At 53.4% G+C, this 25,223-nt stretch overlaps 2 protein-coding genes across 13 annotated transcripts; both read right to left on the reverse strand.

Annotated features, from left to right (window-relative positions):
* Positions 1-83: 83 nt before the first annotated feature.
* On the reverse strand, positions 84-10,375 carry Adam15 (ADAM metallopeptidase domain 15). 8 transcript variants are annotated; one of them, XM_020166194.2, is made up of 23 exons: positions 10,172-10,375; positions 8,882-8,988; positions 8,196-8,272; positions 7,740-7,818; positions 7,484-7,560; positions 7,208-7,400; positions 6,196-6,258; positions 6,050-6,118; positions 5,803-5,972; positions 5,578-5,662; positions 4,990-5,138; positions 4,728-4,902; positions 4,386-4,478; positions 3,942-4,246; positions 3,657-3,852; positions 3,347-3,424; positions 2,832-2,904; positions 2,466-2,604; positions 2,029-2,098; positions 1,354-1,428; positions 870-941; positions 485-609; positions 84-390 (listed from the first exon to the last, which is right to left on the reverse strand). In XM_020166194.2, exons 1-23 carry the CDS (start codon positions 10,248-10,250, stop codon positions 348-350), a joined length of 2,592 nt encoding a protein of 863 aa, XP_020021783.2. In that variant the 5' UTR covers positions 10,251-10,375; the 3' UTR covers positions 84-347. The 8 variants fall into 8 exon arrangements, with proteins under 8 accessions (XP_020021783.2, XP_073904037.1, XP_073904038.1 ...); XM_074047936.1 differs by having other exon boundaries at positions 1,354-1,425; positions 10,172-10,374; XM_074047937.1 differs by lacking the exon at positions 10,172-10,375 and adding an exon at positions 9,192-9,494.
* Positions 10,376-10,720: 345 nt separating this feature from the next.
* Positions 10,721-25,119, reverse strand: Dcst1 (DC-STAMP domain containing 1). 5 transcript variants are annotated; one of them, XM_020166132.2, is made up of 16 exons: positions 24,995-25,119; positions 24,543-24,668; positions 24,387-24,461; positions 20,125-20,253; positions 19,670-19,809; positions 18,759-18,975; positions 18,517-18,660; positions 17,819-17,940; positions 17,274-17,431; positions 15,032-15,131; positions 14,809-14,904; positions 14,564-14,690; positions 14,099-14,215; positions 13,540-13,682; positions 13,312-13,425; positions 10,721-11,037 (listed from the first exon to the last, which is right to left on the reverse strand). In XM_020166132.2, the coding sequence occupies exons 1-16, from the start codon at positions 25,053-25,055 to the stop codon at positions 10,786-10,788; spliced, it is 2,121 nt and encodes a 706-aa protein (XP_020021721.2). In that variant the 5' UTR covers positions 25,056-25,119; the 3' UTR covers positions 10,721-10,785. The 5 variants fall into 5 exon arrangements, with proteins under 5 accessions (XP_020021721.2, XP_073904046.1, XP_073904047.1 ...); XM_074047945.1 differs by lacking the exons at positions 24,543-24,668; positions 24,995-25,119 and having other exon boundaries at positions 24,387-24,528; XM_074047946.1 differs by lacking the exons at positions 24,387-24,461; positions 24,543-24,668; positions 24,995-25,119 and adding an exon at positions 21,830-22,543.
* Positions 25,120-25,223: the final 104 nt, after the last annotated feature.

Below are 25,223 nucleotides of genomic sequence, written 5' to 3' on the forward strand. Positions count from 1 at the left end.
TGAAGCAGCGTCTCCTGGCGGCCAGACCTAGACACGCAGCCGTGGCGGCCCAGCTTCCAGAAGCAGACAAACTCAGAGGCGCATTCCCAAGATCTCATGTTTATTTGCAGCCAAGCAGAGACAGGCTGTGTACCTCCCTCTGCCCAGCCTCTCCCCAACGCTGGCTGCAGCTATGCTGGCGGATCCCAAGGAAGCTGCTTGACAGCGCCTCACGGTGCCTGGTTCCTTATGATTGGGCACTGCAGGGTTGAGGCTCTGGCTCCCACTCCTTCTTGGGGGACTCCAGCGGGGATTCTGCTTCTTTAAGTCCTAAATCCTGGCTGGAGGCATCAAAACCTCAGGAGAGGTCAGAGGTAGAGCGAGGATGATACTGGGGGTGGGGGTGCTGGCCTGGAGTACAGGAAGTCAAGAAAAATGGTCAGAGGTCCCCTTCCCTAGATCTCTCATCCTGCTCACCCATCCTCAGCAACACCCTCCTTACTACCTGGAGGGTACCACCAGCGGTATGTTTCCAGCTCCTGGGGCAGGCAGGTCACCTGGCGGGCACCGGCCCTGGGGGTCGGCAGGCAGTGGCTTCCTTGGGGGTGGGGGCTTCCCAGGCCCCTGAGACTGAGAGAGAAGGCAGGAGCCAGCTTGGGGAGGGGATCATGTTGCCCACCCCTGATGCACTGGTGCTGGGGAACACCAACTTGGGGGCAGCATCAGAGGTCACCCTGTCTGCAAACAAACCTGTCACCATTAAAGAAGCCACTGGGTATGTGCCCTCAGGCACAGAGAGGGCATCTTGCATATCCACCACCGCCACAGCTACCAGCACCACAGCCCTAGGTGGGGGGAGAGGCTGTGCCCTTCTCTCCCCCAACTGTTACCTTCAGGTGCCTCACCACTGGGTCAGCGGGCAGAGGGCGGGTGGGGGGATTGGGTCGGTCAGCCAGCTCAGCCTGAACAGAGAGAGGGGCAGTGGCTGTGAAAGTACAGCGAAGGGCAGTGGACATGCAGAGGGATCCCTAGTGGGGTTAAAGTCAGCATGCAAAGTCAGGGGGGCAGGAGAGAATGGGGGCATGAGCAGAGGGCTTGGGTGCATGCCAGATGATAGATGCTTCAGGAGAGGGAGGTGTGGATCAACAGTGGAGTCCCTGGCCTACTGCAATCCTGCCACTGACCACCAGATGGTGGTAGACGTCAAGACAGGAGGCTCATCCTTTGCTGCTTCTGGGGCTGTCAGAAGGCTGAGGGGGGCACCCTGGTCACCTAATGAAGAGCACCGCTGGCAGGGAGCAGGGATCAGAACTGCAGATGGCCTTCAATCCTCCCACCTGTCTTGTGACAGGGCAGGGTACAGCCCAGATTTACCTGGAGTCTCTTGGGCACAGGGTCAGGTGGCAGCGGCCTGCAGGGGGGAGCCGGGAAGCCAAGAGCACTAGTCTGCTGAAAGGGCAGGAGGGGTACACAGGTACAGAGTGGGGAGAAGGGAGCAGAGAGACAGATGTGTGCAGAGAGGAGTTAGTGCTCAGACAGGGGCAGCAGGGCCCCAGGGGCAGTGGGGGCAGTGCATGCAGTTATTCAGCTGCATGCAGGGGATAATAAGTGGTGGTATGGGCAAGCAGGCTACCTCCACATACTCCTGCCATCAGAGACAGGGCTCAGGCCGAGGGTACTCACCAGCCCTTCTACACAGGGGTCCTGGGCCTTGTCAGGTCCTGGCACACTGAAGGCCCTTCTGAGAACCCCCCTCCCTTGTCCCCTGCACTGGTCACTGTGAAGGGGATGGATAGACCCACCTTTCAAAGCCACCAGTGTGGCCAGCTGAAAGAGCTCAGCAGAGCCTCCTCTGGGTGGACTGGCCCTCCCACTCCAGGCTCCTGCACTCTTTTGCCTGCAGCCATGGCGAGGGTTGGGGGGGGGGGGAAGGGGCTGGTCCTGACTTCTCTGATTAACTCTGGGCAATGCTGGTCTAAGTCTAAAACCTTCAATGCCCACCTCCAGGGCCCAAGGTGAGTCCCCTTCCCTCTGGCATCCAAGGCTCACCTTAGTGCTTGGCATCAGCTGGGCCCTCTGTGGGGGTCCTGGCCGTTCAGGGGGACCAGATTGGGCTGCCCTGAGCAAGAGGAAAGAGAAGAGAGGGTCTAGCCTCAAACCCTGCTGACCACTCACCTTCCATCCTTGGGGGAAGTTAACTCTTTGTAGCCCAAGGGAGAAGGTGATTAGCCTGTGAGAGGGCCATCCTTACCCCTCACTGGAGTCCTGGGGGAAATGGCCCTGGCACGCCAGTTGCCCCACAAGAGGTGTGCCTGGGAGTGAAGAGTTATAGGACACATATAGGGAAGGGAGGTGTGTGGATGTAGTGGTCAAGTTCAGGGTCTAAGAAGACTGGGGCCCAAGCAGGGGCAAGGGCTGTGCAGGTGAGGGCAGGCTTCAGAACTGTCCCCAGTCCTGAAATGGCAGCAGCAAGTTGAGGTTTATACCTGTATTGGCAGCTGGATCCCTTGAGTTGGCAGAGTCGCTGGTGCAGGCGGGCACGGTGCCAGTAGCTGGCACCAAGTAGCACTAGAACCAGCAACAGCAGGAGGCTGAGGAGCAGGCCTGTGGTCAGGGAGCTGGTTGCTATGGGAGAGGTCAGGTTTAAAGGCAGTCAGGGCTAAGAACTCTCCATCCAGGAAGGAGCAGCGGGGTGGGGGTGGGAGTGGGGAGGCAGGGAGTGAAGTGGTCAGAGAATGTGGAGAGGTTCAGGGGTCAGAGTCCAGGAACTGGAAGTGAAGGAGTCAGAAGGAGGGCCAGGGGAAAGGAAGCCATTTTGCCCTCCAGTTGCCCAAGCCCCACCCCCAGGCTACCTTGGAGCTGGTTGATGCAGTCAGGGGGTGCCCAGCCCTCCTCACAGTGGCAGTGCCTGTTGCTGTCACAGACCTAGAAGTACAGGATGAGCAATGGGGGGGTTCGGCATACTGGACCATTTCCCTGTATCCAGCTTTTCAAGAGCTCAGACTTCCACAACTGGAAGGTGTTCTGAGGATGATGGGTAGAGAGAGCCAGAGCCTTAAAGAGAGGGAGTCTTCATCCATGTCAGAGGAAATTAGATCAAGCTAACACTTAAGGAGCACCTTCAATATGCTGGGCACCGTGCTAGCAGCCTTCTTTCTCAGCACACAACCCTAGGAAGTGGGCTCTTATTATACCCATTTGATGGATGAGGAAACTGAACTCAGGAATGTTAATAACCTGCCCCAGGTTAAACAGCTAGGAAGTGGCAAAGCAAAGGTTGGAATCCAGGAACATGTGTTTCCATCGCTCCTCATTGTTTTCCTTCCTGGAGGTTCCTTTCTTTTCCATCTTCCCAGTATTAGCTTACCCCATGACCGTGGCATTTGCTTCGACATTCCTGTGCTCCCAGGAGATCCATGGGCTGGCATCTCTGGTCGATGCACACCTGTCCCGTGGAGAGAGAAGAGCAAAGATCAGAGTTTCACAAAGCTCCACTAGGACTGAGAGGCCACAGGCTGAGGTCATACCTGCTTTTACAGATGGGGAAACAGAGGCTCAGTGGAAAGACAAGACTCGCTCAATCTGAGGTAGAGCCTGTGCCTTTTGTACTGGTGGACACTGCTTGCTGTGGTTCATGTGTCCCTTCCCACCTGTTTTTGTCTACCCGGGCTACTCACCAGGCCAGGGCCACAGGCAGTGCCAGGCAGAGCCAGGAGAGGCTGAACCACATCATTGCCTAGATCCAGGTGCACCCAACTACAGTTCAGCTGTGTCCCGTTGGCTTCTAGGCTTTCCCAGAGCAGATCTCGGGCTGAACCCAGCAAAGGCTGCGTCCTACCTACCTGGCACTGCAGCTGCCCACAGATTGCATCTCTGGGGGTAGAAGAAAGGCAAGCAGGGTCAATGGAAGCAGGGCTCAGGCTCTTACAAACCCAGAGCAGGAACCTGGCTTCCTGACTTACGTAGGGGCGCAGGGCACGTAGCTGCCGTTGGGGCTGCGCCCGCAGTTCCCAAAGACATTGCCCCGAGTGTTGGCTGTGTGGATACAAAGTGGTGCAGCAGGCTGGGCTCCAGGTCCCCAGAGTGACTGGCACTGCTGGGCATAGGAGGCACAGCGTCCATGGACGCATACAGCCTGTCCATCAGCGCAGGGCTCACCGTCCCCTAGGCTTATGTCAGGGGGGCATTGGGAGCTGTCTCCTGAGCAGAACTCAGGCAGGTCACAGTCACCTCTGGAAGGGCGGCACTGCCAGCCAACAGGGCGCAGCTGCAGAGAATGGGCAAACATCAGGGTGGGTACTGGGAAAATTCAGCCAGGGAGCTCAGGGGTCATAGAAATCAGAATGACACTTTCACCCTGGCCCCCTGCAGGTGAACTCTGGGTGACCAGTCTAGTCTGTGCCCACCTGGCAATTTTGACAACAGGGTCCGTCAGATGCACACTGTGCCCCTGGCCTCAGCTGGCAGGTGAAGGAATCACAGCAGGGATCAGTGCAGTCCTGTGGGCAAGGACACAGAGGGGGCTGAGCATCAGCAGGCCAGGTGCAAGAGCCGACCTGTTCCCACTCCCCAAAAGCAAACCCAGAAGGTGCCAGAAGCCCCACAGCAAGTGAGAGCTACAGCCCAACAATCCATGTGCTTTCCCTGTACTGGGAGGTCCCTTCAGAACCAAAGAACATCTCAGAAGGCTAATTATCCAGGGTGAGGACACAGAAGGGAGAAGACAAGGCTTAGGGTGAGGGGCTTACATCAGGAAAGCCACAGTCACACTGCTCGCCAGGGTCCACAAACATATTTCCACACAAAGTGGACATAGGGCGTAGGCTGGGCAGCCGTTCAAAGAGGCAGCTGCCCATCCCGTCCAGGAGGGCTTTCTCCAGAGCCTGTCGGCTGCAGTTGCTGAAGTTCAGGCCTGGCAGGAAGCTGGGGAGGGCAGCAAGGAAGGTTGGGGCTGAGGTCTCTCCTGGCCCGCACTCCATCCCCTACTCCCTGCATCCTGAGATTACTTACTCTGTGGAGGCCTCCATGATGCAGCTCTTGGCTGGGGCTGGACCTGGACATGGGCAGCCACTCCCAGGTGAATCATGGTCCAGGCCCAGGCTGTGGCCCAACTCATGGGCTATAGATGAGGCAACTCCCAGGATGCTTGTGGAGTGGTCCTGAAAGTGAAGAGAGGATACCCCAGGTGTAGCCCCAGCCTGAATCCAACACAATGCTCAGAACCCTGGATACTCCTGTTCCCTCTTCATCTCATCTGGGCACTTGGCGGGCACTGCTTCCCTCCTTAATTGCTTCTGAAGTAGGAGAGTCCAGGCATGTGCGACAGGAAATTTGCGCTCTAGCTCAGCTCTTTCCTCTCCTGTGTGGCACCTGGAGATCATCTCTGTTCTTTGTGCCACCTTCCCCTTCTGTGTACACTGTTATAAGCTGGCCACCAAGTGAGAGGTTCCTTGACAAGCACAGGCTGTATCACACACCTCTACTATACCCACAGCTTTGAGGCTGGCCAAGTGTGTAGAGGGGGTTTCAGTGAATAAATAGCTCCACATGTGGTAGAAACTGACTAGGGAAGAGAGAGGAGAGCTACAAAAAACTCACCATGTTCACACCTCCTGAGAAGTCAGGGAAACAGATGGAGTTCTGAATGGTCATGCCCACCATAGGCCCAAAGAAGGAAGTACCACTGTGAAATGAGAGGTCAAAGGTCAGGGCCTGAAGACATGCTGGTCAGAGCTTTAGGAGTTGAGGTAGAGTTCAAGGGGGTGTGAATTTCATTAGCAAAGGGTAGAGCCAGGGCTCTCTGGCTGGGCCTGGGAGACTTACGTCACCAGCTGGGCACTGTCATGGGGCAATCGAGGCAGCAAGTCTGCCCGACGCCAGTGGAGGAAGTTTTCTAGAGTGATGGCTGGGTTCGAGCTTATCTCCACCAGGTCGTGCTGGGTCCAGGCCTCTACACCCACTAATGCCACCCGAACATTCAAGGGCCGGAAGAACTGAAAGAGAGATGAGGCTCAGAAAAGGGTTGCTGTTGTCAGGGGCCTGTAGGACTCCTGCCCAGCCCAACACTCACTGTGTCCAGCAGGAGGGCCACTTCTAGAGTGCGGTTCAGCAGGCGCTGGAAGTTAGGGTACCTCCTGACCTGTGGACCAAGACAGGTTACCATGAAAGGTGGCTGGGGCAGGGAGCAAGGAAGGACTGCAGGGCCAGCAGACTTACCTCTGAATGATCAGCCACAATCACCAGCTCCACGATCTTGGTCTCTGTTACCACATCCCGCTTCTGTTGTGCATAAGGAAGGAGGCAGTGTCAGGCCAACCTGCCTCACAGGCTGATCAAATTATGTCTGTGACCACCCCAGGCAGTCAGGCAGAGGATGGTGAAGAGCCCATTTCACAGATGAACCATGGAGAGCCACAGAGGCCAGGGACTTGTCCACAATTGATCAAGAAGTAGATTATGAAGCTAGGAGTGGAGCTCTGCTTTTCCCAGTCCAAACTCAGTACTTCTTGCAAAATTTTAAAAATAAAATAGGTGCTAATGGCTCATGTCTGTTAATCCTCAGGAGGCAGAGATCAGGAAGATCAAGGTTCAAAGCCAGCCTTAGACAAATAGTTCATGAGACCCTATCTTGAAAATACCCAACACAAAACAGGGTTGGCTGAGTGGCTCAAGTGGTGGAGTGCCTTGCCTAGCAAGAATGAGGCCCTGAGTTCAAACCCCAGTGCCACCAAAAAAATAAACAAAAATAATAGCTGACCTATCAGTACTATCTATATACCAGGCACAATTTTAAGCAATATGTATCAATTCATTTAATCTTCACAGAAACCCTTTAAAGCAGTGTTATTATCCCCATTTAACAAACTAGGAAATGGGGTTTTTATTGCTTTCCAGTTGGTAACTATATATTTTCTATACCCAAGTGAGAGTTCTCTGCAAAAGAGCTTGTAAGATGGGTGAGGGGTTTGAGTGGAACTCCACTTTTAAATCCTACATATATCATTTACGAATAGTATGGCCTTGGGAACGTCAGCTAACCCCTCCGAGCTATTGATGGCATCTGCCTGCTAGACTTGCTGGGAAGAGTAAATGAAGCAGTGTTCACAAGTGCCTGGCACAGGGGAATGGCTTCAACAGTAGGAGCTGCTATCACTGTGAACAGAGCTCTGAGGAGCCAGGTCAGCCCTGCAGACGGCTGAAGCCTAGCTTTCCTGCCATTCCTTCTCACCCGGCGAATGTGATGCTGTCCCAGGGGGAGGTCTGATGGAGCCTGAGTGGGCATAGGTGCACGCTGGCTTAGGGCACAGGAGTGGCCTGGCAGGAGGAGGTCTTGGATGCGGTAGATAATGGGAGGACCCTGAAGGTCCCCAGGCCCCAGCTCCAGGGCATAGCTTCTCTCTGGGGACAGGACCACCAACCCCCTAAGGAAAGAGACAAGAAGTTAGAGAACATTTCTGCTCCATGCCTGTGCCCCCTCCACTGTCACAGAACCCAACCACTGTACCTAAGCCCAGAGCAAGTGCAGATGGTGACCCAGGAGCCCACGTGGCCCCACACTCCTCCCTGGTAGCAGCAGCTTTCCTACAGCAGAGGAACAATGTTAGCGCCAGCTGGAAGGGAAGAGGAGCACTTGAATCCAGAAGTTCAGATTGCTGGCAAAGACCTAAAGTGTCCACCCACTTCCTCCAGCGCTGCCACCCTTGCCTTGCCCCTCCTTCCTTCGTCTAGGCTAAAAACAGGTGCAAGCTGGACTGACTCACCAGAGTGTGTCCCTCACTGACCACCTGAGTGCCATTGGGCTGGTACCACACTAGGGTTGGGCGGCCTGGGACCAAATCCCTAAGGAGTGAAGAGAAAGGAGGGTGGTAACTGAGCTACTTCACGGGGTGGTGCAGTGACAAGCTGAGGCCTAAGGTAGTAGAGGAAACACCCCCAACCTTCCCAATTCCCCTGAGGCAGCCCCTAGGGGTTTGGCCCACTGACTCCACCAGGCTATCTGGGTTCCAATATGGGTTTTCACACACACTAGCTGTGTGACTTTGGGCAAGTTATTTAACCTCTCTGTGCCTTAACTTCTTCATATAATACACAGTAGTAGTATCTATCTTAGAGGATTGTTATGAGAATTACATGAGCATAGGCACTTAGTACCTGGCACATAGTAAGTGGTTTGTAAGTTGTAGGTCATGTGATTATTATTATTTCTGCCATCTTACCTATTCTGTAGCAGCTCCAGGATATGACTCTCACCATCCAGCTCCAATTTGATCCTTAAGGACTCAGGTGGACTTGTCTGTGGGTACCAGAAGGCATATCACCTCCCTAGCCTTGCACACAGCCTCTACCGTCTCTAACCAGAAAGCCTCAGGCCCTCAGGAGAGCACCAACAATTAGGTCACTGGTGGGGGATCCCAAGGGAGGGACCAGGAAGCCCTGCCTGGCTTGGGGCATTGTTCTGGGGGGTTGTGTGGGGAGGTCAAGGAAGGTATCTGAGCCGCCCCTTCACGGCTTCCTGTTCAGAGAGGAAGCATCGTGGAGGACCCAGCGCAGGCTCCAGCCCTTCCTCTGACTCAGCTTTAGAATGGGGGGGGGTGTCGGTGAGGCCCTAACACTTTCCAAATCTCTCCACTGAGAAAACCAACTTGATGTGAAAGAAGCAAGTCTGGCTTCCATATTTCCTCAGTGGAGATGGACAGATTGGGTGGTACTGAGGCAGACTAGTGTACAGAGAGGAAAGGAAGTTAAGTGAAGCCAGGTGCTGGGGTGGGGCAGGAGAGGCAGCTGATGTGGAATGAACCTGCTTCAAGGGGTCTGCTCATTGGCTCCACAGCCAAGCTTTGGGCTTGGTGATGTGGGGTGTGAGTGGCTGTATTTCTTTGTTAACAGGGAGAGGGAAGCTCACCTGAAGCACCTCTGCTAGGCTGATAGGGGGCTTGTCCTGAAGGGCCTGGTGCTCCAAGGGCCCACTCAGGGCCTTCTCTGGTCTGGTCTGCTGCTCCTCAGTGCCACCTGCAGGATACCAGATTCCCCCACCCCCCAGGAGAGTGCTGATGGAATTTATGGCAGGACTGGGATGACTAGTGCTCTCAGACCCAAGACCAAGGATCAAGACCCTTCTGTGCCTGAAGGGCTTCTGCATTGCATACTGAGACTTAAAGGAGTCTACCAGTCTACCAAAGGGGGTTCTCTCCAACTTACTGTTTTCTACTCACCAGCCCATCCATCCATAAGTTCTAGAGAAAGAGGTTCAGCTTGTCCAGCCTGTGGCCTCCGTTTGTGCCCCCTGTCCAATCTCAGGCTTTCACAGGGACCCTCCCCTGTTCCCACTCCTTTCCAATTACTTCCCCACCAGGAACGCCCTCTTAGGACTAGGCAAAGCCTTGTGGCCTGGTGCCCACTTGCCCTCCCCTTCCTTCACATCGGAGATGCCGGGAACGCCTATTTCTGGGTGAGCAGTGCAAACACCTCCACCTCCCTAAACAGCCCTGATGCCCAGTGAGGCACGCCCGCTCCCCACAGCCTCTGCTTCCTCCCCTAATGCCCGCCCCCCCACAATGGCCTTCTCTCCTCCGGACACTCCACCCCCGCCTGCTCTTGCGGCCCCCAGCCCAAGACAGCAGCGGGAAGTGAAAGTTCCAAGGAGGAGTTGGTGTCTCGGCCTCTTTCCTGGCCACTGCTGCCTTCTCCAGGCTCCTCCCGGACCCCTTCCGCTCAGCCAGGCTTCTGGTGGCAACAGTACCAGGATGAACAGTGCCTGGCCGCCCAGGCCTGGGGTGGGGGCCTGGGAAGAATACTCTTCCCTAACCCCCAAGAGTTGTGCCCACTCGGGCCCCTGGCACCAGGTGGACCGGTTATCTGGGCCCCAGAAGAGGGAAGACGTCAGTCCTGGGGAGGAGCGACCCACTTTCCACGATTCTTAGGGGGCGCTGGGCGGGCCCCTCGCTGCCTGGTACCTGAGCCTGAAAGTGCCTGAGGGACAAGGCTGAGGGCGACCGGACAGGGGGCACCAGCATCCCTCCTCCTTCCCTCTTCACTCCATCGCCAAGTCACTAGGCCCTAGGCCCAGGGCAGCAGACCAGGCAAGCCGCGCTCTGGCTGGGCTCTCCGGCTGGCCTCAGTACCCCAAAGCTTCCTAACTTTCCTGCACCTTTTCCCAGTCCGCCCCTCGACCCACTCTGCCCGGGGAACTCACCTATATTTGGGAGAGGCGGGGAGGGCCGAGGGCTGCCCGCGCCCAGAAGCCCCAGGGCCCAGAGCAGCGCCAGCGGCATGGCAGGGGCGCCCCAGGCCGGGCAAGGGCAGCAGGTGCGGGACCACACGCGGAAACCGCGGCGGCCGGGTCTGCTTCACGCACACTGGGGCACCGCGCAGCCACCGGCCCCGCCTCGCTCCCTCCTACCCGGCCCGGAGCCAGGCTCCACCTCCCGCTCGGCTCCGCCCCCGGCAAGGCCCGCCCCCGCCGCACCGGGTCCTAAAGGAGTGGGACCTGCCCACCACGCCGGCTCCGCCCCCGCAGCTCCTCCTAGCCGCTTTCCCAAAACTGCTGGGAGCCGGGTGCGGCCGGCTCAGTCGTCGTGCCTTTCCCTCCTTCCGCCCAGGTCAGGACCCCTCCCTAGGAGCTTCGCTGCCTTTCCTGCCTCAGGTCCGTGGCCCAGCCCTGCAGGGATGAGCGGTCAGCTCTCCCGACTACCTGCTAGCCAGCGCCCAGCCCACCCGTCCCCGACCCCCGCGAAGCGCTGGCAGCAGGAGCATACAAGGCGTTTTATTTCAACGGGAGGTTGGGCGGGAAAGTGAGCAGCAAGCCCTTCACTCCGCGTAGGTAGTGTCATCGTTGCTGTCACTGAAGGCCGAGGAGGAGAGCTCCTCTCGGGGCGTGCAGACTGGGCACCGCTGCCGCATGTCGTCCCAGCACGACTGGCAGTACACAGCCTCGCAGTCCGGCGTCGGGCACACGTAGGACTCCGGCGTCTCCGGTGCCTGGCACACTACGCAGCGCCGGCGCAGCCACCTGTGCAGGAGCGGGCAGCGGTGGTGCAGGATGTCCACCACGTGGTGGCGCTGTTGGGGGAGGGTGGGGGGGTAGTGTCAGTTGAGCGAAAAGGTAAAAGGCGGCACTGGACAGCTCTGTTGTCTGAAGTCCCAAGGTCTGACACTGCCCACATGTTGAAGGAGGCCAGGTGGGGCAAAAAAGAACCTTGGAGGGCGAGAGTCCTGTGGAAGTGGGTCCTAGAGAGCCTCCTCCCTCCCCCCACTCCATGATGGAACATGGGAGGTAGCAGCCTCCAGGCTTTCCCTGGGGATATATCAGCAATAACTGTTTTTGCACTTGTAAGTCGTCGTATTTAGCTCTCATTGCAGGCGGGGAAGTGAGTAGGGCAAATAGACTATGGCTATGCTTATTCCCACCTTACAGTTTTCACCTTTCGATGAAACTCAGATAGTATAGCTTTAAAGTTGTATACTAAGTCAATCCCGACCCCACCCAGGTGCTCTGATTCCAAACCACAAGCCTCCTTATCATTATGCCCTCTACGCCACCCCACCCCCTCTCCATACAATTGCCAGGAATCCTTCACAAGCCACCTGATCAGGTCATTCTTTGCTCAAGATCTCCAGGGCCAGCCTCAGTGCCTGCCAGACAAAAGTAGAACTACTGGGCTTGGCCTTCAGAGCTTTCCATAATCTGTGCTTTCTAGCCTCTGCTCCACCTCCCTGAATACTGCTTCTTTTGTGGCTTCTGTATCTGTAGCCTCGCTTTTGGCACTTGGCATTCCCTTTGGACTCTGAGTCTTTGAATGTTCAGCCTAGAATACATATGTCCCTCCCACTTCCAACTGCCTGTTCAAGTCCAGTTTACTTCAGGATCAGGTCAAGGAGTCCCAATGTGTTCACTTTTTTCATCAGAAACTCATTCATTCAGCCTGTGTGTGTGTCATGGGGGCTGGGAAGGGCTGGAGGAAAACATAAAGCAAACTTTTATAAACTTTGTTAGGGTTGATTATATAAAAATGACTGTCATTTGTTCTGTCTATAATGTTGAGCCCTGTACTAAGGGAGTGTAGGTAAATTAACTCAATTCAAGAAACAGCCATATGTACTGGGGTACTAGTGGTAGAGTCATGCCTTGTTATAGGCCTGGGGTTCCATTCCTAGCACACACAAAAACCTATATACAGCAGATACTGTTATTACCATCTCTTTTTTTTTTATGAGGGGTGGGCTGGGGTTTGAACTCATGACTTCACACTTGTGAGGCAAGTGCTTGAGCCACACCTCCAGACCATTTTACTCTGGTTGTTTTGGAGATGGGGTCTGGGAGAACTATTGGCCTGAGCTGGCCTCAAATCACTATCCTCAGCTTCCCAAGTAGCTAGGATTATGGGTGCGGGCCACTGGTGCCTGGTCACTACCTCTTTTTCAGGCGAAAGAACTGATGCTTGGAGAGGTGGTCACTTGCCCAGGGGTGAACAATGACAGGAAACCCGTATGTATGTACAGCTTCATTCTCATACCAGCACCATGAGAGTAAAACTCACTTAATCCTTACAACAACCAGATAGAGGGCTGGAGTCATGGCTCAAGCAGTAGGCGTGAAGCCCTGGATTCAAACCCCAGTACTGCCAAAACAAAACAACTGGATGGAGTAGTTAACACCATTTTACAGAAGGGAAAAACCAAGACACAGCAGTAAGTAAAGTGTTCACGATCACATAGCTGTCATACTGAAGAGAGGAAGAGGTAGGATTCAAACCTAGGCTCTTTGGCACCTGGATACCACTCTGATCTCTGGTGAGAGGGATGTTTGAGTCTGTCTAACCCCTCATTCTTCAGAAGAAGAAACTGAGACCCAGTGAGGACCTTGGTCAAGGTCAAACAGCTTAAGGAGGGAGTGTGGACTGGAACCCGACTCTGCTGACTCCTTGCTGTTTACATATACCATGTACACCTACATCAGGTCTTCCTGACTCCATGCCACCTGCCTCCTTCCCCTCCTCTGAACTGCACTGAATGGTCTGCAGAAGAATCTGTGACTTTGTCTTTGTTCTCTTTTCTTAATGAATCATCCTTGCTTTCCTTCAATTAGACCACGTCAGATCTGATCCTTTTTTCTGCCAGCTTACTGATGGTCCACTGAGAGTCCCAGGCTGGACTGAATGCTGGGATTCAGAGATGGACACAGCCCTGTCCTCCAAGAGCCAGTCATGCATCATGTCAGACTCACTCAGCTCTAGTAGTCCTGGGACCCTGGTGGGTGCTGGACAAACTGCAGGGAGGTGCCTCTTCCCCCCAGACCCAGCCAGGAGCTGGCAGGCACAGTAGGCCTGGACTAACCGGAGCCCTCTGCTCGCGTGCCCGCCTCAAGATGGCAGCCCTCCTCAGTTGGGTGAAGGCTGCTCTCTTTCTCAATAGTTCATTGTAGAAGAACAGGGCCCGCTTCTTCTCTCGCTGGGGTAGAGAGAGGAGTTCAATGACGGTGACAGTGCTGAGGATGAAGATGGGATTGGTAGGATGCTGTGTGTGTGTTTAGGGATAGAGCAGTGGGGCGGGGGGAGGATGCACCTTGGGGAAGTAGAAGGCTACGATGACTCTCCGGAGCCGGTAGCCAAAAGCCTGGGCCAGGCAGAGACATATTAGCAGGACTATTGGTAGCGTAGCCCTCCAGTAGGCCCTGGCATCCAGGCACACAGGCTGGGGCAGGCAGGCTAGGGGAGGGGGAAGGCTGTCAGTGGTCTGGTCAGGGCTGGCCAAGGGACAGGGAACCCTGGGTTGAACTGCCCACATCAGTGGGAAGTGCAAAGCAGGCCTCCCATTCCCTGCCCTCCTCCAGCCCCTCACCCTGCAGAGCCATTAGGTCCACCAGGCTGTTTGTACGCAATCTAAGATTCTTCATCATGACAGAAAGTTCTGCTGCTCAAGAGGGCTGGGGTCCTCTGGCTCCGACCCCAGCCCCCAGACTACTCTGACCCTGGAGTATTCCCTGCTCTGATTTCTCCAACTCAAGAATGCCAACCCCAACCTCTCCACCCCAAAGTCCCAGTCCCCCAAGACTTTACCTTGGAATCAATTGCCCTCACCCCCAACCTCTATTCCATAGATCCAGACCTTCAGCACCACTCACGCATGTTGTTTGTTTCCACCCCTATGTCTGAGGAGGTGTTCAGGGCTCCAATGGTTTTCCGAAGAAGCCGGGCCAGCATGGAATCTCCCTCAACCTTCACTTCCAGTTTATGACTGCCTGAGGTCAGGATGTGTATGGGCAGAGGAGTCAGCAAAGAATTGGAGTTAAGAGTTGGGGCAGAATGGGAGCTGGAGATGGGGTAGGGGTCAAGCCGTAGAACTACTTGTGTTGCCACACACATGCCTTTCTGAGGCTTTGCTGAATCCTAACCCTTCCCTGTTGTAAGTGAGGCTCCCATGACAGCTGTCTAGGCGCAGGATTAAGATTTGACCTTGGGGAGGACTAGCAGAGGTTGGTCACAGAAAGGGAGCAGAAGATGCAGAAGGAAGAGGCTTGGGAAGGGTGCTGTGGGGACTGGAGTTCTCCAGGGCTGTCCCTTGGGCTCAAGGTGGGGCTGCAGCTCACTGCGGAAGGAGTACTGCAGGAAGGAGTGTTGGCGGATGGTGTTGAAGACCGAATAGAGCACCCAGTCGAGGAAACACAGCACCACCAGCAGCAGCAGGACAGGCAATGTCTCCAGGAGCTCTGTCACCTGCCAGGAACTCAGGGGTAGGGTGGCTGCCACTTGCTCTGGTGGAGCTCTTTGCCCTCCACCCTCAGAGTCATGTCTGTAGTTGCATCCCGAGGCCTGCTCCCCACACCAGCCTCACCGCATTTCTCATTTCTGAGGCCTGGATGGTGGGTTTGCAGGGGAAGATGACAGCTGTCTCCTCAGCCTTGCGGAGTGGCAGCAGAGTCCGTTTGCCCTAGAAACAAATGTCTACATAGTTAGGAATCCTGAGTGTCCTCTCCCCTTTCCCCTCTGCCCTCCTGGAGTGGGATGCCCACACAGGGAACCACAAGGCATCCCCAGGCAGGGATGAGCCCACTCACCAGCTTTTTCCTGCGCTCATCTATCTGACAGAAGTAGGTGCTGATGTAGATGTTGTCAAAGCGAATGTCTTGGTTATAGCTGTCCATGTAGGAGAAGGACCTGTGGATGAATGAATAGGGATGGCTCCATGTCCTGCTCCTCACCCACCCCTGACACAGACTTCCTCGAGACACATTCAGGGAGACCCAACAGCAGCAAGGTGGGGCACAGAGGAGGGGATAGCCAGCCTTTGGGAGGGAGTGGTATGTGGGAGCAGGAATACACCTTGCAGAGTGACTTTCATGCAGAGACACAGAGGCGGGAACCCCTCAAGGTTTCAGGAATCACCTAGTCCCCTGTGACTTCCACATTCACTTCTCAAGTTCCTCCTGACTTTGCCTTCAGCACATCTCTGGGAGGTTGTCTCAAGTAAAACTTATCCCAAATCTCCATATCCCTTCTCCCTGGCACTTCCCTACCCCTCCCTGGCTATCCTTGAGCATGGTAAGGTTGTGTGTGTGCACACTTGTGCACGTGTAGCTATCCTCTGTGTATCTCTCAAAGTCCTTCATAGTACTAGTTTCCTAAGGAAAAAATTTTAATTGTCGGAAATGTGTTGAAAACTGTAAAAGTATATTAAATAAACTCTGTAAAGTGTGAAAACTGAAGTTCTAATGCTACTGGTTCTGGGACCCTATTTTTAAAAATATCTACATTTTTGCCTGTAAAGTAGAACTATAAATGCAAAGACAGAGTGAGAGCGCCCCCTTGTGGAGAGACCTGCTGCTGTGGTACCCGGACTTCCTGCACTGGGGCCTGCCTCTCACAACTTCTGTCCCCTCAATGAATGACCTCATGCAGGTTGAAAACCTGGAAGTGACGTTTTACTCTGTCCCTCCTTCCCACCCAAGCTGGCTCTGAGACCTGCTGTACTTTTCCCTTTCCTCTTCATTTGAGGTCGTCTTCCTGCCCTGCCCCACCCCAGCCAGGTTCCCTAACCTCTGACCAGGCCTGGCCTCCCTAGTTCTGGTTTGGCCCGGTCCATCTCACGCCCAGTGCAGGGCGTTGCAGGGATTTCCAAACTCTTCTGGTCATGCCCACTTTAGCTCAGTCCTCCATTCCAGCGTCTGCCCTCTATACCAAGATCCTGGATCAAGATACTACCCTTCAGCCAGGCGCTGGTGGCTCACGCCTGTAATCCTAGCTACTCAGGAGGCAGAGAGCAGGAGGACTGCGGTTTGAAGCCAGACAGGGAAAATAGTTTGTGAGACCCTATCTCAAAAAATATTCAACATGAAAAAGAACTGGTGGAGTGGCTCAAGTAGTAGAGCATTTGTCTAGTAAGAATGAGGCCCTGGGTTCAAAATCCAGTACCATTAAAAAAAAAAAAGATATCACTCTTCCTTTCTTTGATTATGGCTCCACACCTACAGCCTTTTGGATCCTAGTTATTATGGTCAGTCCAAGGGTACCTCTTGAGCTCCCACATCTGTCCCAATAACCATACTATGGTATGGTCCCCAAACATCTCTGTCTTGTGGGTGTCTTGCTCACCACTCCAGTAGACCAGGGGCATCCTGAGGGCAGGAATATGGCTCACTCACCTTGGTCCTCCCACAGGGCCCGTGGGTACACACATAACCACTCACTTTCAGTCACTCTAGTCCCATAAACAAGTAGATGACAAGGGCCCCTGTGGTTGCCCTTGTCCAGTCCCTGCCTATCTCAGACATTTGAGGGTGGAGATGGAAAGTAGAGGGTCCAGAAGTCACTTGGGGAATGAGAGCAGAGGGAGGCCCAGGATAGCCCAGCTAGATGCCAGTCTGGGTGGGGTTGAGGACTTTGTTCCAAATGGATGGGAAGTAGCTGCCAACGCAGCAGGCGGGAGAGAATGAAAGCAAAATTGGACGATAAAAATGGCCCAGAGTCAGAGCCAAGGGGAATATGAAGGGCAAGAAAAAATCAAAAGTCAAAGCTAAAGGCAAAAAAAGTCGGTGTTGGGATAAAGGCTAGAAGGAGCCAGATAAATGAAGACGGCCTCCCTTTTAAGATGATGGGGACATAGGCAATGTTTCTTTTTACAGAATGTCCACATGTCCTTAACTTAGCATAAACAGCAAACTCAGCTTAATAAAAAGGCAAAGGATATTCAGATTCAGAACTGGGGGTGGGCTCTGCATGTCCATCGTTATGGCCTCTCTCAGGGCAGGGCCTCCCATGCAGATTGGCAGAAGGAGCAGCTGGGTGGGGGTCATGGCTCACGCGCGGAGGACCATCAGGAAGGTGCAAGACAGCAGCACGCGCAACAGCTCTAGGGCCCATTCCAGCCGGGCCTCCTGCCGCTCCACGTAGTCCCGCACCTCGGTGCTCACGTGCTCCCAACTCGTGTTGAGGCCCAGTAACCCAGCCCGCTTCTCTTCCTGGGAGGGCACACATGCACACTCAGGCTGCTGCTGTCTGGTCAGACCCAGAGCCAGCCTCTTTGTGACACCTCTCCCCGGCACCCCTCATGCCCCTGGAAACTCCCAAGACGGCAGGAGTTGTCACTTCCCCTGCTCATTACCCTTTGTCTTGCTCCCATGCACCTACATCAGCTGATACCATCTCCTGCCTGGCTGACTATTTCATACTCCAGCAGGTGCATTCGTACCACACACCGTCACCAACACCATTCCCCTCCTGTCTCCCTCCTCACACCCAGTCACCTATTCCCTGGGGCTCTCACCAGTCCTTCCTCCTGCCTTGCTCCCTAATGCCTCCTCCCACTCCCTGTCTGCCCACCACCCATCCACACTCCTGCCTCCTACCTTGATGTCAATTTTGGCTGAAAATTCCTTATCTAGACTACGAATAGACTGGTTGAGGGAGTCGTAGGTCTGCCCAAAGTTGCCTTCCAATGGGATGCGATTGCGGCACCAAATCTCCATCACTGGTGAAAATTGGGCCAGGTTAGGGCTCCCCACACTGGCCTGCATGCCTGGGCCTGACTGGCCTTCCTGCTCTCCTGTGAGCCTCTTGCCCTTTTTTTTTTTTTTTTTTTTGTCTCTCTGCCCATGACTTTCTACCTCACTGACTCTTCCCCTCTCCACTTCCTTGGATTCATCTGGCTGGGAACAAGGCCTGATTCTTCACCCCCATTTTTTCACCTGTTCCTAACCATAGCAAATACCAATAATGACAGCCAGTGTTTATAGAGCAGTTCCTCTGTATGCCAGTTCTGTTAACTGCTTCATGTACATTATCCCCTTAAATCCTCCAAATTCCTGAAGGGATAAGGACTATTATTGTGCCCATCTTTCTGATGAAGAGACGAAGCCCAGAGTTTAGCTGTAACTCACCAGTGCACAAAGCAGCCAATAGATGTGTGGGCTCAGAAGGTGCTGGGCCCATAGAGTCCACACCCTCCCCACCTGACAGCTCTACTACCTCATACCTATTGTGGCTGGTCCCCAAGGACTCAGTTGCCTAGCCCTGGTGATTCCCACCCTCCTGATGCTGTACTGACCCTTGGCAATGCTACAGAAGAACTTGAATTTCATTGGCAGGCAGAGCAGGTGTTTGAGGAGCGGGACCCAGATGCTTTCCATGCACTGTTCATGCTTTCGCTGAAACCAGCGACGGCAGCTGAGTATGCCCTGGTTCACCACATCTGTGGCAAGGAACAAGGGTGTTTGAGGTCCCCACACCTCAATCTGGCCCCTGACCCTGTGGCTTGCCCCATCCTTCCCGCTCAGGGACACCCCTCACGGGAGCAGCGCAGCTTGGTCTTCAGCTCATACAACTTCTGTGTGGACAGGTGGAGTCTGATGTGGGGGGCTCCACGGGTCTCTTTGCCTTGGTCTGTATCTTCTAGGCCCTTGGCATCCTCAGGAGAGTAGCCAGTTTCACTCTTCACCTGGGCATCCAGGTCCTCAAAGGCAGAGGAGATGTTTTGCGTCTCTGCTTTCAATGATTCTTTGCTGCCCTGGGGTTGGAGGAGGCAGGAGGAGAGGATGGATAGGGGTTAGAGGGTCTGCTGCCCTCTAACCTGTCCTCTACACATGCCAAGTTTTAAGCTGACAGGGAGCTGGGCCTAAGACACAGCTTCTCCCCTCCAATTCCCACTGCTCACAGTACTTGGGAAGCCTCACCCCTCCCCAGCTGCATCACTTTTCCCCAGACCCTCAGCTTTTCCTCCCAGATTCTCACTGGTCAGTGGGTCCCCAGGCCCCTGGACTTTGCCCCTGGACACTAATCTGTAATCATGGTGCCATCTGAATGTCCTTAACTCCCAAACCCCTAATCTCAGACCTTGTCTCCCAACTCCCTATCTTCTCCAATACTCCCAAACCCCCAATCTTTAGCCTTCCAATACCCACTTCCCTAGTCCTCCAGTCTTCAAAAGCCAAGCTCCTCAATTTCCCAACATTTATTTCAGCTGCCCAGAGTGCCACCCACTCAGGTATTTGGAAATGTGTGTGGGACACGTATGTCCCAATGACCAGAGGTGCTCTCCTGGCACTTAATACCCCAGGACCAGAACATATTCTATAACGTTTGGGGGCAGTTCTGCAAAAAAAAAAATCAGGTGTATCCCCATTGGGATACTGCAGGACCATAGCTCCCAACTCAAGTCAACTGGGCCCCAGAGAAAGGGACCCCAGGCATAGGGGCCTGACCAGCAGGTCCTTGAACACTGCCCGCAAAGGGGCTGTGGAGACACGCCAGGCCGCACGGGTGTTGTTGATCTGCAGCTCCACGGTGCAGCCCAGCGATGCTATCACTTCGTTGAGGTTGTGTCGCAGATTGGCCGCTGGCCCTGGAGGAACAGGCCCAGTGGGTCACCTCCCTGTAGGGTCAGGACTTTCCTCAAACCTGCTCCTAGCTCTTTCTCTGCATGCAGACCACCTTCTAGAACTGTGTAATGATGGGGCCCAGGAAGCCTGTAATAGATCTTCTTGTCTGACCCTTGACTTTCTCACCTGTGTCAACTAAGGAGGCCCAGGGGTGGGGAAGCTGAAGTGGAATTAGACCCCCAATTTTTTCTCCTTCACCAGGCCTGGTCCCCACTGGATGGTCTACCCAGGGTCACTGCTTCAGTGTCACCAACTGGCACTCAGTGACACCTACTCACCTGCATAGATGGCAGCCAAAGCATATCCCAGGACCAAGAGCCTGCCCTCTTTGCCCAGCATCTTGGGTATCAACAGGAGGCTGGCACAGCGGATATGAGGGGAGGTCCCCCAGCCTATGGCCCCCATGCCTGCCAAGAAAGTCCAAAAGGAGAGGAGGCAAAATGAGGACGCTGCCATGCCCACCATGCTTACTAGAGTCTGCACCTGCCCCAGCCCCCGTCAGGAACGATCGCCATCCCACCCTCATCCTCATTTACACTGACTCTGATAAACCTTGCAGGTCAGTCACTCACTCCTTCATTTATCCAACAGCCATTCACAGAGTTCAGCTGCCAGTCTCTGGAAGGGCGTGGAGAGAGGACTAGAGATGGAAAGTCACAGCGATGGACATGTGTGTGCACATGAGTGTGCATGCTTGTGTTAGGGAAGGGAGCCAATAATTCTCCTATCCAGGCTGGATTCATACTTACTATAGGTGATGAGGGAACAGAGTGATCAGGAGAAAAACTCTGGAAACAGGCACTGATATCTGTTTCAGGGTAGTCAGAAGCTACGTCAGAGCCCACCTTGCCATTCCCAGGGCTTCTGATACCTACAGCATTCAGAGCTCTGCTCCTCCCTCACATTAGCCCTTAATCATGTACCACTGGTAGGTTCCAGAAGTTTCACATGTTTCTCCCTGTGGTCTCTGCAAGGAGACGGCGTGCTCCTCAAGGCTCATAATCCAAGGAGGGAGACAGACAAGTAAACAAGTGACTACCATGCAATGTGCTCAGCACACCACAGAGGTGCTTATGCAGAGCCAAGGAGGGCGTGGGGATTTCTTTAGGGAGGGGTGGGGCTGGGAAGGCTGGACAAAGGAGATGATGTGTCAGCTGGGACTAGGAGATGAGTAAGTGTTGTTACAGGAGCAGATGGTAGTCCAGGCCAAAGGAACAGCGTGAGCTGGTCAGGGAAATGAGAAGATTCCTGTGTGGATGGAGTGCTTGCCCAATGACAGCGAAAAACAATCCCAAATCTTTTTTTTTTTTTTTTTTTTGGTGGTACTGGGGTTTGAATTCAGGGCCTACACTTTCAGTCACTCCACCAGCCATTTTCTGTGATGGGTTTTTTTGAGATAGGGTCTCATAAACTATTTGCCCAGGCTGGCCTAGAACCTTGATCCTCCTAAGTAGCTAGGATTACAGATGTAAGCCACCAGCACCAGGTCAATCCAAAATCTTTATGCTTCTCTCTATTCCCACTGTTCTCCTAGAGTACCTGTCATTCTGGCTGGGATTATAGCCTTTTGTTGCTGTCTGTTGTTGTTTCAGTGCTGGGGAATGAACCCAGGGCTTTGTGCATGCTACTACTGAACTATTCCCCCATTCCCTGGACTAGAACCTTCTAATTAGTCTTCCTACTTCTTTCTTGCTCCTTGACATTTCAATTCTCTCAAGGTAGCCAGAGTGATCTTGTAAAAGCATATATCAGATCATGCCTCTTCCCTGCTGTGAACTACTCAGTACTTCTGTACTACTCTTGGTGGATAGAATTCAAACTCCTGGGCTGCAGAAGTGGCTCAAGTGGTAGAGTGCCTGCCTAGCAAGCATGAGGTTCTGAGTTCAAACCCCAGTGCTGCCAAAAAAAAAAAAAAGAAAGAAAAAAAGAATCCAAACTCCTTTGACAGGCTCTACAGACCCTGGTGATTTGGCCCCTGCCTACCTTCTGAAGTGATCTCATGCTACTCAGCCCTTCGCCCACCATCTCCACCCACAGGGACCTGGCTGCTGCTCCTTGAACACGCCACTCTCATTCCTCCTCTCAGCTCCTGGAGCTCACTACTGTGCTGCCAGGAGCCCTCCACCCCTGTCCTTCACGTGGCTGGCTCCACCTAGTCATACAGGTTTGTGGCAAACCCTGTTGGGTGCCACCCCACAGTTTTTTCTGCCTTCTCTCTTGCTAACACAACTTGGGTTTTGTTCAAGGGCAGTAGCCCAGTCCTGCCCTGGCCCCTGGGGGGGAGTCTGAATCTGTCTAAACCAATCATGGCATTGCAGGACATTGAAAGAGATTTGTTCTGTGATCTTGCCCTTCTGGCCAAAGACTCCAGCTGAGACAATAGTTGACAAATAGTTGCCTTACATTCTAAGGAGAGCCCCAGGGAGCTTTAGATATCTTCTTTAGGCTTACCAAAAAAAGCATAACTAGTCTCACTCCTCTTCCCAACCCATTTATGTAAGGAGACCGGGGCTAGGGATATGACTCAATGATACAGCACTTGCCTAGCACACACAAGGCCCTGGGTTCAACCCCCAGCACCACTAAATAAATACATAAATTATATAAAAAGTGAACAAATACAAATAGTCCTGAAATGTGTGTTTTCTGGAAGTGAAGGGAAGCAGTTGGCCCAGGCAGGCATAGCAAGAGAGTCTGTGGAGGGGATGGATGTCATATGTCAAATGAGACACACCAGGGGCCTAAGACCCAGGGACTGTGTTGCAGGAAGGGGAAGCTGCCTAACCCCTCTCAGGCTGGACTCCAGCCAAGCTATAGAGTCCTGACTCTAGGCCTGAAAGTTCACACATTTCAATAGGGGAACGTATGGGAATGTAGTGGTCAGAGAGAAAATTGTTTGTGGTCTTGGCCTTCTGACTAAAGACTCAAGTTTATTCATTCAATAAACTAGTGATAGTCAGGTGCCAGTGGCTCACACCTGTAATCCTAGCTACTCAGGAGGCAGAGAGCAGGAGGATCGCAGTTGGAAGTCAGTCCTGGCAAATAGTTCATGAGACCCTATTTAGAAAAATACCCAACACAAAAAGGGCTGGCGGAGTGGCTCAAGTGGTAAAGTGCCTACCTAACAAGTGTAAAGTTCTGAGTTCAGGCCCCAGTACCTTACCCCAAAATCCCCCCTCCAAAAAAAAAAAAAAAAAAACAGGGCTGGCAGAGTGGCTCAAGTGGTAGAACTCATGCCTAGCAAGCCTGAGGCCCTGGTTCAAACCCCAATATTGCCAAAATTTTTTTTTAAAAATTAAAAATAAACTAGTGATGCTCTAATTCCATTCCCCTTGCCCAGGTCAGGTTCAGGGAAGGACATGTGTTGCTGTACTGGCCAAAGAGATGTAAGAAGAAGCCTGCTGGGGAGATTATAGAGAACTTTTTCTGGTTCCTAAGAAGAGACATAAGAAAAGGATGTCCATTCTTCTCTCTTCTGGTCTTTGACGTCATGTGAAGGTGTGGTGGAGTGGCTCAAGTGGATGAGTGCCAGCCTAATAAACAAAAGATCCTGAGTTCAATCCATCAGTAATGCCAAAAGAAAAAAAAGTGATGCCTGAAGCCATTTTGTGACCTGAAGAGAGGTTGACAGGCCTAAGATGGCAAAGAGGAGACTGAAGAACCCCAAATCTTTGATGGGGCTATTGAGCTGTTGAATTATTTAAACTCCAAAACTACTTTGGCTTGAAAATTTTCATTATGTAAGATAATATTTTCTGTATAATTAAACCACTTTTAGGTGGATTTTCTGTTCTTACAGCCCAACACCTACCAATACAAAGGTTTCCACTCAAACGTCACCTTTTCTGAGAAATCTTCCCCAACTCCTCAAGCTAGGGTAGCTTCCCAACCCCTTTCTCTCATACTCCCTGCTTTACATTTTTCATGCCACTTGTCACCAGCAGAAATGCTCTTGCTTACTTAAAGTTCATCAGTGTTAGGCACCAGTAATCACACCTGTAATCCTAGCTCCTCAGGAGGCAGAGATCAGGAGGATCGAGGTTCGAAGGCAGCCTGGGCAAATAGTTTGGGAGACTCTATCTTGAAAAGTTCATTAGTGTCTGACTCTCTTGAGAGTAAACTCAAAAAAAGTGGGGGCTTGCCAATCTCATTCCTTGCTGAATCCTTAGCAGGTACCCAGTAAGTGTTGAATGAATGAATAAATGAATCAATGAAAGAATGAATGAATGAATGAATGAACTGGATTTCTCAGGAGAATCAGGAAATGAGCCAGAGAGGTCCGGAGAGGGTGGTAGAGTTTGGACTATGGCATGTGGGCAGTGGGGGCTCCCTCATCAGATTAGAAGGACTTGTTGAGGTCAAGATCTTTGTTTTCCTAGGTTGGGGCCTCTCACCTCTGAACCTCCCACCCTAAAGCCCAAGAAGAGACTGAAGCCATAGGGTGCTTGGGTAGGGAGGGAGCAAGCTCCAAGTCCCTCAGAGGCACCCAGGACCAGGCTGTGTTCCCCAGGCCTGAAGGGCCCCCTTGCCCAGCACTAACCTGCCAAGCCATACAATGCCACCATCTTCTGCTCCTCATAGATGTTCATGGGGTTCACCAGGAGTTGAAAGAGACCTAGGGGAGTGGGGTGAAGCCAAAGTTCAGGTGATCAGTTCCGTTCCTTGCCCAGACCCTGCCCTTTGCTTCCACACTTGCCTATGGCCAGCAGACCCCCAGTGCCTGCCCCCAGCAAGAAAATGGTGACAGGGAATTCTCCTGGCTGGCGCCACAGGAACCGATGACAGGAGTCAGGCAGCCCCCAGTTCAGGAACTTCTGCACCGCTGAGAAGTGGGACATGTCAGCCACAGCCCCCTCTTCTGTCTGGGATGGGGCTCGTTAGGGTTAGGGACAGACGCTGGGAGGACAGAGAGTGGCAGGAACTTGGGGAGCTCAGGAGGAGGAAAAGGGACCCTGGAGAAGTAGGGCATGAGTAGGAGAAAAGAGGAAAGCGTTGGGCTGGAGAAAGGCACTGGACAGAAGGGTTGGGGTCTGGGGAACCCCAAGATGGGTGTGTGTGTGGAAGGGTAGGAGAATTACTAAAGGAGAGATGGAATGAGGGGAGGCTGGAGGACACTGGGAAGGGTGAGGTCTTTGGGGACTGGCTCACTTGTGTGTGGGGGTTTCCGTCTTTGCCCGCTTGTTCCATTCTGATGATGTGGAAAGTCCATGAGTGTGTTCTGGGGAAGGCCCTCTAGTGCACAAGCCCTTCAAGATGTCCTTGGACGTGAAGGTCTGGTGAACCTCTGCCTCCCTCTCGGCTCACAGCCCACATCTGAGGTCTGTGAGAAGACCTCAGTTCTGGGAACTGGGTAAAGAATTCCGAGACACATGCAGTA

Source organism: Castor canadensis, chromosome 11 (assembly GCF_047511655.1).
Source record: "Castor canadensis chromosome 11, mCasCan1.hap1v2, whole genome shotgun sequence".
Taxonomy (NCBI): Eukaryota; Metazoa; Chordata; class Mammalia; order Rodentia; family Castoridae; genus Castor; species Castor canadensis.

Excerpts from the sequence above, each read along its gene's own strand:
- Dcst1 (XM_020166132.2), bottom strand. The coding sequence starts at position 25,055 with ATGGACTTTCCACATCATCAGAATGGAACAAGCGGGCAAAGACGGAAA. Across the intron at positions 24,462-24,542 it reads TGGGGGTCTGCTGGCCATAG|GTCTCTTTCAACTCCTGGTG; the intron begins GCAAGTGTGGAA and ends CCACTCCCCTAG. Across the intron at positions 17,432-17,818 it reads CAGCCAAAATTGACATCAAG|GAAGAGAAGCGGGCTGGGTT; the intron begins GTAGGAGGCAGG and ends GTGCCCTCCCAG.
- Adam15 (XM_020166194.2), bottom strand. The coding sequence starts at position 10,250 with ATGCCGCTGGCGCTGCTCTGGGCCCTGGGGCTTCTGGGCGCGGGCAGC. Across the intron at positions 7,561-7,739 it reads TCAGTGAGGGACACACTCTG|GAAAGCTGCTGCTACCAGGG; the intron begins GTGAGTCAGTCC and ends CCTCTGCTGTAG. Across the intron at positions 942-1,353 it reads CTGTGCCCAAGAGACTCCAG|GCTGAGCTGGCTGACCGACC; the intron begins GTAAATCTGGGC and ends CTCTCTGTTCAG.